Here is a 14,707-nt window from a genome sequence, read left to right on the forward strand (position 1 = left end):
GCTTAGTGTCATCCGCAAACTTGGAGATATTGCCTTCAATTCCCTCATCCAGATCATTAATATATATTGTAAATAGCTGGGGTCCCAGCACTGAGCCTTGCGGTACCCCACCAGTCACTGCCTGCCATTGTGAACAGGACCCGTTTACTCCTACTCTTTGCTTCCTGTTTGCCAGCCAGATCTCTATCCACATCAATACTGAACCCCCAATGCCGTGTGCTTTGTTCCCGAAACTCCTCAAAGGATGCACTTGATCGGAGCTGCTTATTCCTGTCCCATAGATCCTTCTTGTTTTTGACTAACGTGTCAATTTCCTCATCAGCCAAGCTTCTCGACGTTTGGCTGTTTTGCCCTTCATTCTAACGGGGACGAACATATCCAGAGCTTTCTTCAGTACACGTTTAATAACATCCAACTTGGTTGATGATCCTTTTCCCTCAAATAACCTGTTCCTGTCAACTTCAGACAGACATTCTCTAATACCCTCGAAGTTGGCCTTACCCCAGTTGAGCATTTTAACACGCGGACCCTCTCCGTCCATATCCATAATCCTGGAGTATGGTGTACAATTTTGGTCACCAAATTATAGGAAGGATGTCAACAAAATAGAGAGAGTAACGAGGAGATTTACTAGAATGTTGCCTGGGTTTCAACAACTAAGTTACAGAGATAGGTTGAATAAGTTAGGTCTTTATTCTCTGGTGCGCAGAGGGTTAAGGGGGGACTTGATAGAGGTTTTTAAAATGATGAGAGGGATAGACAGAGTTGATGTGGACAAGCTTTTCCCTTTGAGAATAGGGAAGATTCAAACAAGAGGACATGACTTCAGAATTAAAGGACAGTGGTTTAGGGGTAATATGAGGGGGAACTTCTTTACTCAGAGAGTGGTAGCGGTGTGGAATGAGCTTCCAGTGGAAGTGGTGGAGGCAGGTTCATTGGTATCATTTAAAAATAAATTGGATAGGCATATGGATGAGAAGGGAATGGAGGGTTATGGTATGAGTGCAGGCAGGTGGGACTAAGGGGGAAAACATTTGTTTGGCACGGACTTGTAGGGCCGAGATGGCCTGTTTCCGTGCTGTAATTGTTATATGGTTATTATATGGTTATAGGACTATCGTACATCTAAGTGAACTGAGGTCATTTGTCCCTAAAGGCTCCTCTATAAACACTTCATTAACTTGCCCTTCCCAATTTCCCATTATTAGATCCAGAGTTGCCCTCTCACGTGCGGGGGCCTCCACATACTTATTAAGAAAACTCTCCTGAACACTTTGGAGGAATTGCACCACATCTAAACCCTTCACGGTATGATTTCCCCAGTTTTTGGAAAGTTGAAATCCCCTACTACAACAATCTTATTTGACCTGCAGCTATCTTCAATCTCCCGGCACATTTATCAGAAATGTTAGTATTAATCTTATTTATATAGCACATTTTTAGTCAACTTGCATTGACCCCAAAGTGCTTCACATAATTACATTACATTTACACACAGGCAAATGTGGGTGAAGTGTCTTGCCCCAAGGACACAACGACAGTATGCACTCCAAGCGGGATTCGAGCCGGCTACCTTCCGGTCGCCAGCCGAACACTTAGCCCATTGCGCCATCTGTCGTTACAACATATATAACCATATAACCATATAACCATATAACAATTACAGCACGGAAACAGGCCATCTCGGCCCTACTAGTCCGTGCCAAACAACTTTTTTCCCCTTAGTCCCACCTGCCTGCACTTATACCATAACCCTCCATTCCCTTCTCATCCATATGCCTATCCAATTTATTTTTAAATGATACCAATGAACCTGCCTCCACCACTTCCACTGGAAGCTCATTCCACACCACTACCACTCTCTGAGTAAAGAAGTTCCCCCTCATATTACCCCTAAACTTCTGTCCCTTAATTCTGAATGGTTAACTCTAACTCTATTATAACTCTAAACTCTACGGTCCCCGTAAAATGTATATGCATCGTTTCTGCACCCTCTTCTGTTTAATGATATGCTTTTGAACGGGCGGGAACCAGAAACGGCTCCAAAGATCAACTTATTGTACGTGCAAAATGATGTCCCAACACATGTACGCGATGTGTTTAAGAAGGAACTGCAGATGCTGGAAAATCGAAGGTACACAAAAAAGCTGGAAGACACAAAGTCCTGTCTAATGTTGACAATACCATCATTTGCATTTTTCACCACTGTGTGTCAACATTCTCAAGGAAAAGTGGACTTGTACTCCTAGCTTTGTTCATGCGTAAACAAGCCCCACCTCTCGAATCTCTCCCTTTAACTAAATTTATCTATCTCTAGCAACATCCGGGTGAATCTTCTCACCACCCTCTTGAACACAATCACACCCTACAGTGACATGACCAGATCTGCATACAATACTCCAAGTGTGGCCTGACCAGTTTAGTTTAGATATACGGAGCGGAAACAGGTCCTTCGGCCCACGGGAAATGGGCCGACCGCGGTTCCCCGCACGTTTACACTATATAACCATATAACCATATAACAATTACAGCACGGAAACAGGCCATCTCGACCCTACGAGTCCGTGCCGAACACATAATATCCCCTAGTCCCATATACCTGCGCTCAGACCATAACCCTCCATTCCCTTCCCATCCATATAACTATCCAATTTATTTTTAAATGATAAAAACGAACCTGCCTCCACCACCTTCACTGGAAGCTCATTCCACACAGCCACCACTCTCTGAGTAAAGAAGTTCCCCCTCATGTTACCCCTAAACTTCAGTCTCTTAATTCTCAAGTCATGTCCCCTTGTTTGAATCTTCCCTACTCTCAGTGGGAAAAGCTTTTCCACGTCAACTCTGTCTATCCCTCTCATCATTTTAAAAACCTCTATCAAGTCCCCCCTTAACCTTCTGCGCTCCAAAGAATAAAGCCCTAACTTGTTCAACCTTTCTCTGTAACTTAGTTGCTGAAACCCAGGCAACATTCTAGTGCTCTGCAAGGAATAGAGTCCCAGCCTGCTCAACATCCCCCCTTTAGCTCAGACCCTCTAACCCTGGCAACATCCTTGTAAAGAAGGGCCTCCAAAAGATCCTCGTTAAGATTGGATATTCCAAATGGCCTAATTCAGCTCCAATCACTCTTGACCTAAAGACCCCCCATTTATTTATCCACATTTTCATCAACTTCCCCCCAGATTCTGCCCATCACCCACCCACTCACAAGCAAGAATGTCATTGTCCTATCAGGAAGCAATGAATATTAAGGCTGATTCACAAAAATTAATATCATATTTTTATAATAATATATTAAATAGAGAATCACCCTCAACAGAAGCATTAAGGGAAGATTGGGAACATGAGCTAATGATAAAGATCTCGAAGGATAGATGGGAAAAATATTTGATGAATACACATAACTGTTCTATTAATGCAAGACATAATTTAATTCAATTCAAATTATTACATAGACTATATTATTCAAAAACGAGGTTGAATAAATTTTATCCAGACGTCTCTCCCAGATGCGATAAATGTTTGTTTCAAAACGCTAATATAACACACTCATTTGTTGGATGTACAAAGTTGAATAAATTTTGGAGTGATATATTTGATATATTTACAAAGCTTTTCAAGTCAAGAATAGAACCCAAAACGGAATGGATTATATTTGGAATAATAGGAGAAGATACCAATTTAAATAAAGATCAAAATGTTTTTTTTAATTATGGGTTAATAATTGGAAAGAAATTGATACTTAAATTTTGGAAAAATACAACTACACCAACTGTTAAAATGTGGATTAGGAATATAATGGACATAGCACGCCTTGAAGAAATGAGACTCCGACTAATAGATAAATATGACCAATTCTTAAGGAGTTGGTCTCCTTTCATCGACTTTTTGGAATCATGTGATGCAGCGGTACCGTAAAGATTGCTGATTTCAGTTCATGACGCGGATAGATCTACATCTCCGAATACAGATTTGAAAAATTCTCTTTTAAGGGGCCTTCTCTTCTATTTCTACTTTCCACTTTCTCTCTTCCTTTTTTATTTTTTATATACACACTTCACGTTTTTCTACTCTCTACCATCTATTTTTCCACTTTTTCCCCTTTCTATTGTTTTCTTTTTCTTGTCCTGCTTACTTCCTTCTCATAACATAAAACTAAAGGTTGTACATAGAATGGATTACGGTATTACATAGTTGGCACCTAAAATTAGGTTCCACTGTACTGTTTTGTGCTGTATTAACTTCTAATAAAATAAACAAAAAAACAAAAAAAAAACGCATGACCATAAACTCACTTGAACTTGAACTTGAACTTGAACTTGAATTACAGCACCAATTAACGTGAAGGAAATGAAGGAAAAATCCACCTGCCTCCCAGACCATCTCTCCTACCTCTGCTCATCTTTAAGGATCTATTAATCTACTTTCTGAAGTTCCTTTAGCAATGTAATAAATGCTTTGGTACTTTCCTGAATCGCGTGTGTTCCGTGATTATGTCTGAGTTACAGGTCGGCACAATGGTTGGCAAATTGACAAGGTCTCCCAACGACAGGAGGTGGGATGATGGCGATCCACGTGATCCAAATTACCCCTCTCAGTCCTTCCAGAGTTGCTGCAGAGTCTTCTGACCCCTTGTGTGCCCAGGGTGTGGTGGTGCTTGCGTCACTGTGGAGCCACGCCCATCAAATGAAAGGGCAGGACGTGTGAGATGTGGCAAGTATAAAATATTTGTGTGGCGTGGAAGTATCAGAAGTAGCAAATTGGACGACCGTGTGGGCAAGGACATGGCGACACTGACCCTGGTACTGAACCGTGTTCGCAGGGGGGAAACTTTCATCTCCATTTATTCCTCTAGCTGATGCAGGACAAATCAAAATAGGACGTACATGGTAAATGGTAGGGAATTGAAGAATGTAGGTGAACAGAGGGATCTGGGAATAACTGTGCACAGTTCCCTGAAAGCGGAATCTCATGTAGATAGGGGGTAAAGAAAGCTTTTGGTGTGCTGGCCTTTATAAATCAGAGCATTGAGTATAGAAGTTGGGATGGAATGTTAAAATTGTACATGGCATTGGTGAGGCCAATTCTGGAGTACGGTGTACAATTTTGGTCGCCTAATTATAGGAAGGATGTCAACAAAATAGAGAGAGTACAGAGGAGATTTACTAGAATGTTGCCTGGGTTTCAGCAACTAAGTTACAGAGAAAGGTTGAACAAGTTAGGGCTTTATTCTCTGGAGCGCAGAAGGTTAAGGGGGGACTTGATAGAGGTTTTTAAAATGATGAGAGGGATAGACAGAGTTGACGTGGAAAAGCTTTTCCCACTGAGAGTAGGGAAGATTCAAACAAGCGGACATGACTTGAGAATTAAGGGACTGAAGTTTAGGGGTAACATGAGTGGGAACTTCTTTACTCAGAGAGTGGTAGCTGTGTGGAATGAGCTTCCAGTGAAGGTGGTGGAGGCAGGTTCGTTTTTATCATTTAAAAATAAATTGGATAGTTATATGGATGGGAAGGGAATGGAGGGTTATGGTCTGAGCGCAGGTATATTGGACTAGGGGAGATTATGTGTTCGGCACGGACTAGAAGGACTGAGATGGCCTGTTTACGTGCTGTAATTGTTATATGGTTATATGTTATATGGTGATGTCTTTTTGTTCTATTTCACAGATACCTCTGGTGAGTTTATTCCTCCTTCTGACGTCTGAAAGTCTTGGAAACGATATCACGGTGAGGACAAATCCTCTTTCTCCCTGTCTCATTGCCGTCCCTTGTGTGTCTGCGCCTCTCTCACTATCACCCATCTTTTCTCTCTGATCGCCTCTTGTCTCTTTGTCGCCATTACCCTCAATGTCTCAGCAATTCTGGGCTGATTTGGTTCAATGCTGCTTTAACCTTGCTGGCTCCATGTCAAGTTCGCCCACATCTCCTATAAACTTTGCTGCTCTTAACTTCAAGCTATGCCCTCTAGTCCCTGGGAAAGTGGTTCTGACTGTTTAGTCTTCCTGCACTTCTCATAACCAAACGATTTTGTAAACCATATAACCATATATAACCATATAACAATTACAGCACGGAAACAGGCCATCTCGACCCTTCTAGTCCGTGCCGAACACGTATTCTCCCCTAGTCCCATATACCTGCGCTCAGACCATAACCCTCCATTCCCTTCCCATCCATATAACTATCCAATTTATTTTTAAATGATAAAAACGAACCTGCCTCCACCACCTTCACTGGAAGCTCATTCCACACGGCTACCACTCTCTGAGTAAAGAAGTTCCCCCTCTCGATATATAACTATAGCTATAGTCTCTCGCTATAACTAAAGTCCTCTAATACAAACTGTGTCCTGGTGAATCTCCTCTCCACCCTCTCAAGCACAATAACATTTTACAATGTCATGACCTGATCTGCACGCAATACTAAAAGTGTTGCCTTACCAGTTTAGTTAAGTTTAGAGATACAGCACAGAAAGGCCATTCGGCTGACCAAGTCCGCGCGGACCAGCGACCCCGCATGTTAACACTACCCTACACACACACGGGACAATGTACATTTATACCAAGCCAATTAACCTCCAAATGTATACCAGATAACCATATAACAATTACAGCACGTAAACAGGCCATCTCGACCCTTCTAGTCCGTGCCGAACACATAATCTCCCCTAGTCCCATATACCTGCGCTCAGACCATAACCCCCCATTCCCTTCCCATCCATATAACTATCCAATTTATTTTTAAATGATAAAAACGAACCTGCCTCCACCCACGTTGACGAAATCTTGACATCCCTGACTGTTACACCCTTAACTCCACCACTTCAACACGGAACATTGAAGGTGACACAACAGCCTAGGCAGGATGAAGATTTGGCAAATGTCAACTGTGTTAACATGTTCTTGTTTCAGGATGCTCTCAAGAACAAGCCCGAATGGAAAGATGTTTTGGAGTTCATAAATAAGACAGAGGCCAAGCTCCGGAGTCTGGCCCGAAAGAACTCCGGTGAGTTAAATTTTGGAATAAAACTACATTGAAATAAAAGCAGTAAATATCAGTCTCGGAGTATCTGTAATGGGGCAATGACATGAATTCAGAGTAAAAGTAGAATGAGACAAATTAGAATCATCCTGACAAGTGTGAGTCGATGTATTTTGGGAACAACTAATTACAGAGATAGGTTGAATAAGTTAGGTCTTTATTCTCTGGAGCGCAGAAGGTTAAGGGGGGACTTGATAGAGGTCTTTAAAAATGATGAGAGGGATAGACAGAGTTGATGTGGACAAGCTTTTTCCCTTTGAGAATAGGGAAGATTCAAACAAGAGGACATGACTTCAGAATTAAGGGACAGAAGTTTAGGGGTAATATGAGGGGGAACTTCTTTACTCAGAGAGTGGTAGTGGTGTGGAATGAGCTCCCAGTGAAGGTGGTGGAGGCAGGTTCGTTTTTATCATTTAAAAATAAATTGGATAGTTATATGGACGGGACGGGAATGGAGGGTTATGGTCTGAGCGCAGAAACACAGTATATGGGACTAGGGGAGATTATGCGTTCGGCACGGACTGGTGAAGAAGGGTCTTAAGAGATGGCCTTTTTTTTTTTTTTTTTTCCGTGCTGTAATATGCCATAATAAACTATTATACAATTATGATTCCTTATTGGGTTATATTGGGATTCAATGGTGATTGGTACAGTACACCGAAAGCATTTAGCATCTTGTTGCGTAGAGTGAACAGCCGCCGGGAAGAAGGCGTTGTTTCCTCGACCTGCTGGTTCGGCAACGGAGAGACCTGTAGCGCCTCCCGGATGGTAGGAGGGTAAACAGTCCATGGTTGGGGTGAGAGCAGTCCTTGGCGATGCTGAGCGCCCTCCGCAGACAACGCATTCCCTGCGGACGGAATGTAAACATCGGGAGGTCTGGTCTCCGATTGGAGGCGTGGGTTCGTATCCCACTTCTGACACCATGTAAAGAAGTCTCAACAACACATTGTGTCTTTACTAATAGTTTATTAACAGTTCACAAACACTACTGCTCTAGCTGTACGTGGTCTGTCACCGGAGCTAGAGAGAGAGAGCTATGGGTGGGGAGCATGCAATTATACATCTAATAGGGGGAGTGGTTAGTGGTGGTGAGGTCACTATGTTAAAGGCACACGCACTAGCCATCTACAACTATACCCTGATAAGTGATGTAATTGCGAGCCAATGAAAGGGTCCCCGAATTGGAGGACTCTTGTTATCAGGAGAGGTTTTATCAACCGATCTTGTTTTCCCTGCAGTGGGGAGGTTGAAGAGTGGCTTGCATGTGGGATAAAAATGATACTATATATATACAGTACGGTGTATGCGGTGGAGGTAGAGGTAATCTTTTTTCCATGGTAGGGGTATCAAAATCAGAGTTTAAAAAAAAAATGAGAATCATAGTCATAGATCCATAAAGAATGATAAACCAACCCGTGGAAAGGATTGTGTTCACCTATGCCTTTCATTTTTTATACACCACTATGAAGTGATATTGCAACCTGCTGCACCCCGGGAAAAATGTGTGAGGCTACAATAATAATAATAATAATAATAATAATAATAATAACAATAATAATAATAATAATAATAATAATAATAATAATAATAATAATAATTTTATTTATAGAACACTTTAAAAACAAACATAGCTGCAACAAAGTGCTGTACATCACTAATCATTGACAAAAAAAAAGTTAATACACACCAAAAATAACAATCAAAAGAAATAGTAGGAAAAGACCTGTAAAATAAAGAAACATCGAAAACACCACAAACAGAAGCAAAGCCTCAGGCATGGTCAAAAGCCAGGGAGTACAAATGTGTTTTAACACTGGATTTGAAGATGGACAGAGAGGGGGCCTGTCTGATGTGCAACGGCAGGGTGTTCCAGAGTGCCGGAGCAGCAACAGAGAAGGCTCTATCCCCTCTGAGCCTACGACTAGACCTCGGTACCTCCAGGAGCAGCTGACCAGCTGACCTGAGGGACCGGGCAGGAGCGTATGGGTGGAGCAGCTCAGAGAGGTAAGGCGGGGCGAGCCCATTCAGAGATTTAAAAACAAATAACAGTATCTTAAAATGAACTCGAAAGTGCACCGGGAGCCAGTGGAGGGAGGCCAGAATTGGCGATATGTGCTCCCTCTTTCGAGTCCCTGTTAAAAGGCGAGCAGCAGCATTCTGAACCAACTGGAGACGAGCCAGTGAAGAACTATCCACCTCCGCAGCATACACCTTTGTGTGTCCATTCCCTCAACAGATGCTGCCTGATCTTCTGAGTTCCTGAGTGCTTTGTGTTTTCCTCTCCTTATATTGCCAGCGCTACAGGCCCCTGGTGATCGTGCATTAGGGTTAGTGAATTTCTCTGGATTCTCTCTCTCTCTCTCTATTAATGACATTATTCCTCCAACTGGGCAAGCAGAAATGTACACGGTAACTCCGAGTGCGGTCTCACCAATGGCTTACACAGCCGTGGCATGATGTCAGGATTCTTAGTTGTGCCACAACTGATAACCTGGTTAAACAGATGGAAGAAGGTCCATCTGTCTCCTCAGATCCTGGTGAACTTCTACCGCTGCACCATCGAGAGCATCCTTACCAACTGCATCACAGTATGGTATGGCAACTGCTCTGTCTCCGACCGGAAGGCATTGCAGAGGGTGGTGAAAATTGCCCAACGCATCACCGGTTCCTCGCTCCCCTCCATTGAGTCTGTCCAAAGCAAGCACTGTCTGCGGAGGGCGCTCAGCATCGCCAAGGACTGCTCTCACCCCAACCATGGACTGTTTACCCTCCTACCATCCGGGAGGCGCTACAGGTCTCTCCGTTGCCGAACCAGCAGGTCGAGGAACAGCTTCTTTCCGGCGGCTGTCACTCTACTCAACAACGTACCTCGGTGACTGCCAATCACCACCCCCCCCCCCGGACACTTATTATTATTTATTCAAATCATTTGCTATGTCGCTCTTCAAGGGAGATGCTAAATGCATTTCGTTGTCTCTGTACTGTACACTGACAATGACAATTAAAATTGAATCTGAATCTGAATCTGAATCTGAACTGATGAAAGCAAACTGGACAGTTAAATGGATAATAAATAATAATAATAATAATAATTTTATTCATAGAGCACTTTAAAAACAAACATAGCTGCAACAAAGTGCTGTACATCACTAATCATTGACAAAAAAAGTTAATACACACCAAAAATAACAATCAAAAGAAATAGTAGGAAAAGACATGTAAAATAAAGAAACATCAAAAACACCACAAACAGAAGCAAAGCCTCAGGCATGGTCAAAAGCCAGGGAGTACAAATGTGTTTTAACAGGAAGATGGTGGTGAAATAAGGGTCAATAAGGGTCAAGGGCCATATGAGACAAGCCCAGAATGCCAACTTAGTTGCCATGGACAAGATGGACTGAAGGGCCAGTTTCCATCTTGTATAGCTCTATGACTTTATTAGATCACTCTTATCAAGAATCAAAGTGGGATCTGGATCAGCTGAGTAAATGGGTGGGTAGAGGACTAGCTAATAAAGATGTAACATATGTTGCATTTAGGGAAGTCCAGCCAGGCTAGGATTTCACAGTGAATGAAAGGGCGTTTAGGAATGCGTAGCATGAATTTTGTCTCAGGGAACTGAGCATTGAAATTCTAACAGATTTCCCATGATGGGGGGTGTTGTATGTTAGATCAGTAAAGGTGATGAGGCTGAAGTCTTAATAATGGCACATTGGCCATCAGGGAAGCAACCAAAGCTGCATTGAAGTTGGTAAAATTCTATTACAGATGCAGAACCAGATCCAACTAACACGAGGCGCTTAAATTACATTTGGAATATTGTGTAACAGCAGCAAAAACCAAGCAAATACAGTTAATAAACCCAGTCAAAGGATACAAAGGCCATGGAGAATAGATGTGTCTGGTAGTGACTTAAAAACAGCTAGATTTATGTGGATTCCATGCAGAGAGTCGCGGTCCCACAATCTCTAGCCGACAGAGGTTGGGGAGGCAAGGACCTTGTTCCTTGAGCACACAATTGAGGGAAGATCTCATAAAGTGCATCACGAGGGGAACCGTTAGAGTGAGTGCACATGGCCTGTTGCGCGATGGGCCGCTACTGCGACAAGTGGCAGTTCGCCCACAGCCCGAGCTGCGCCCCTCATCCGCCACCCCAAGAACAAGACGCACCTTGCACACCATCAGCTTCTGCCCCTACAGCTTCTGTTCCTCTGGACTTGGAGCGGGGCTGAGCTGGAGTTGCTGCTGGCTGTGGGTCTCTGGGATCTCCGTGCTTGCAGTGGGCCTGGGGGTCGCTGTCCCGTTGGTCCTGACGTCTCCGGCCACCCCTCTGGACAGGAGCTGAGACTGGGAACTGTACCGCCCTTGCCCCCTCCCTCTGCAACTACAAACAACCCCACTTTCCTGCTCACCTAACCCACCCCCCCCCCCCCCACCACCATCACCTTTCCCTCCCAACTCCAGCCCCGTCCCGACCCCCTGAGAAACTGAAGGGAGCGACTTCCCCAGGGCAACTAGCATCGACCTGTTGGCATCGCCAACGTGAAGACAGTGCAAAGGCCCCGCGCCGGTGCAGCAATGGGCGGGGAGCTGGGGAGGGAAGGGGTCACACACACATGGCCAGGAAGCAGAGGGGTGTAGGTGGGGGTGGTGACAGATAGGGCCAACAATGAGTGGAGCAAAACAGAAACACAGTGTGCGGTTTCTCCCGCGGTATGGCAAATGATTGTCGCTGGGAAACTGAAGGGATCCACAATCTGCTGCTGCCTGCCCGCTGAGTTAAAGAGTTCCCACGGTAGACTCGCGACACACTAAGGTAAACGCACGGGCCACTAAGTTATTACAACGAGTTAAAATGTTTCAATTCTTAACCACAGGAGTAAAATTGACTCTTGGAAAATTTCAAACATGTTTGATTTTTTGCAACAGTCGACAAGTTAGTTACGATTACCTGCCGTTAGCGCCACAATGCACAACGTTGCGTCCACGAATGCCGTACGCGAATCGTGAGGACGTACCTCTTGTTGTCAACTCGCAACGTGAGAATGGCCTTTAACTCAGGGTAGGCTAATCCTGGCCTTTAGGTTTAAGTTGAGAGGGGAGAAACTTAATAGGAACCTAAGGGGTAATTTTATCCACTCAGGTTCGTTGGTATCATTTAAAAATAAATTGGATAGGCATATGGATGAGAAGGGAATGGAGAGTTATGGTATGAGTGCAGGCAGGTGGGACTAAGGGAAAAAAAGTTGTTCGGCACAGACTTGTAGGGCCGAGATGGCCTGTTTCCGTGCTGTAATTGTTATATGGTTATATGGTTATTACCTCTTGTTGTCAACTCGCAACGTGAGAATGGCCTTTAACTCAGGGTAGGCTAATCCTAGCCTTTAGGTTTAAGTTGAGAGGGGAGAAACTTAATAGGAACCTAAGGGCTAATTTTATCCACTCAGTCCCCCTCATATAGAACCATAGAACCATAGAAATTAGGTGCACGGAAACAGGCCATCTCGGCCCTTACAAGTCCGTGCCATTCAACTTTTTTTCCCCTTAGTCCCACCTGCCTGCACTCAGTATCCCATAACCCTCCCTTCTCTCCATATGCCTATCCAATTTATTTTTAAATGATACCAACATCTAACTCCCACTTCCACTGGAAGCTCATTCCACACCGCTCCCACTCTCTGAGTAAAGAAGTTCCCCCTCATATTACCCCTAAACTTCTGTCCCTTAATTCTGAAGTCATGTCCTCTCGTTTGAATCTTCCCTATTCTCAAAGGGAAAAGCTTGTCCACATCAACTCTGTCTATCCCTCTCATCATTTTAAAGACCTCTATCAAGTCCCCCCTTAACCTTCTGCGCTCCAGAGAATAAAGACCTAACTTATTCAACCTATCTTTGTAATGCCCGGGGCACAGTTGAGGTGGGATAATAACATCCATGAAAAAACATTTGGATATATACATGAATGGTTTAGAGCGATATAAGCCAAATGTGGACAAGTGGGACTATCATGGATATGCATCTTGGTTGGCATGGACGAGTTTATGGAGACTGAAGAAGGTCCATCTGTCTCCTCAGATCCTGGTGAACTTCTACCGCTGCACCATCGAGAGCATCCTTACCAACTGCATCACAGTATGGTATGGCAACTGCTCTGTCTCCGACCGGAAGGCATTGCAGAGGGTGGTGAAAATTGCCCAACGCATCACCGGTTCCTCGCTCCCCTCCATTGAGTCTGTCCAAAGCAAGCGCTGTCTGCGGAGGGCGCTCAGCATCACCAAGGACTGCTCTCACCCCAACCATGGACTGTTTACCCTCCTACCATCTGGGAGGCGCTACAGGTCTCTCCGTTGCCGAACCAGCAGGTCGAGGAACAGCTTCTTTCCGGCGGCTGTCACTCTACTCAACAACGTACCTCGGTGACTGCCAATCACCACCACCCCCCCGGACACTTATTATTATTTATTCAAATCGTTTGCTATGTCGCTCTTCAAGGGAGATGCTAAATGCATTTCGTTGTCTCTGTACTGTACACTGACAATGACAATTAAAATTGAATCTGATCTGAATCTGAATCTGAGGTTTAGGCGGTTCTCGGACTGTAAAGCTTCTGAATAATCCCAGTGACCTTTTATCAGCTGGTTACTTTGTCTTTCAGGCAGTAAAGTTGTTTTTCAAGTCGAGCACTCAGGGATCCCAACTATTGTGCATGCTCCGAATATTATAAAATTTGACACCATTCTGGTGAACAAACGCCTCGGCTACAAAGCGGACACAGGAACGTTCACTTGCCGAAAGAGTGGCCTGTATTTCTTTGGCTTCTCCTCACTGGCAACCCGAGGCACGAAGACCGACGTGATGCTGATGAAAGACGGGAGCCCAAAGCGTGGCATCCATACCGATATGAAAGGGAAAAATGCCCAGGTCGCCATGAACAACATCATCCTGTACCTCAACAAGGGGGATGAGATGTGGGTGCAAGTGACCAAAGGCAGCATCTGGTGTCCGGGGCGTTCCATCACCTTCCAAGGATTCCACGTTCCAGAATAGGAGGAGATAGCAATGTTTGGCTCTGCAAACCCATCCCGCTCTCTGAGCTCTGCAGCTGAAAACAATCAAACACGGGTTTGATTGTATTGAATAAACAAAGTTTAAATGCTTCAAACGTGTTTATTTATTTAAAAAATATATATATTTTTTTATTAGCAGTACAGTAAATCACATTAATACATCGCATATTGGGCTGGACTGTTCGACCTGCTGCCCTCTGGAAGGCGCTATAGGTGCATCAAATCCAGGACAAATAGACTCAGAAATAGTTGCTTTCCGAGAATTATAACTACTATTAATTCAAATTCACACATGCACTGACTTCACTGCCCAACACCCGGACTTCCATCTGTGTATATGTATATATGTATGTAGCGCCGCAGAATTGTGCACCTATCCCCCCCCCCATCCCCCCCCCCCCTTCTCCCTTCTGTTTTTTGTTTTCTGTTTCTTGTTTTTTTGTGCTAAATTGTATGTATGCACTGAGTACGAGCAGCTTTCAGTTTCACTGTACATGTATAGTGACAATAAATGGCATATCATTATATCATATCATATATCTTATTACATTATGTTGTACCACTTCATTTTTTGAGCTTTAAGAAAGATAGAAATAA

General features: G+C 43.9%; 1 protein-coding gene across 1 annotated transcript; it reads left to right on the plus strand.

The window, feature by feature from the left end:
• The first annotated feature begins 1,630 nt into the window (after window positions 1–1,630).
• LOC129693347 (complement C1q-like protein 2) lies at window positions 1,631–14,452 on the plus strand. The gene is made up of 3 exons (XM_055630192.1): window positions 1,631–5,729; window positions 6,914–7,007; window positions 13,699–14,452. The coding sequence occupies exons 1-3, from the start codon at window positions 5,625–5,627 to the stop codon at window positions 14,088–14,090; spliced, it is 591 nt and encodes a 196-aa protein (XP_055486167.1). The 5' UTR covers window positions 1,631–5,624; the 3' UTR covers window positions 14,091–14,452.
• Window positions 14,453–14,707: the final 255 nt, after the last annotated feature.

Source organism: Leucoraja erinacea, unplaced genomic scaffold (genome assembly GCF_028641065.1).
Source record: "Leucoraja erinacea ecotype New England unplaced genomic scaffold, Leri_hhj_1 Leri_266S, whole genome shotgun sequence".
Taxonomy (NCBI): Eukaryota; Metazoa; Chordata; class Chondrichthyes; order Rajiformes; family Rajidae; genus Leucoraja; species Leucoraja erinaceus.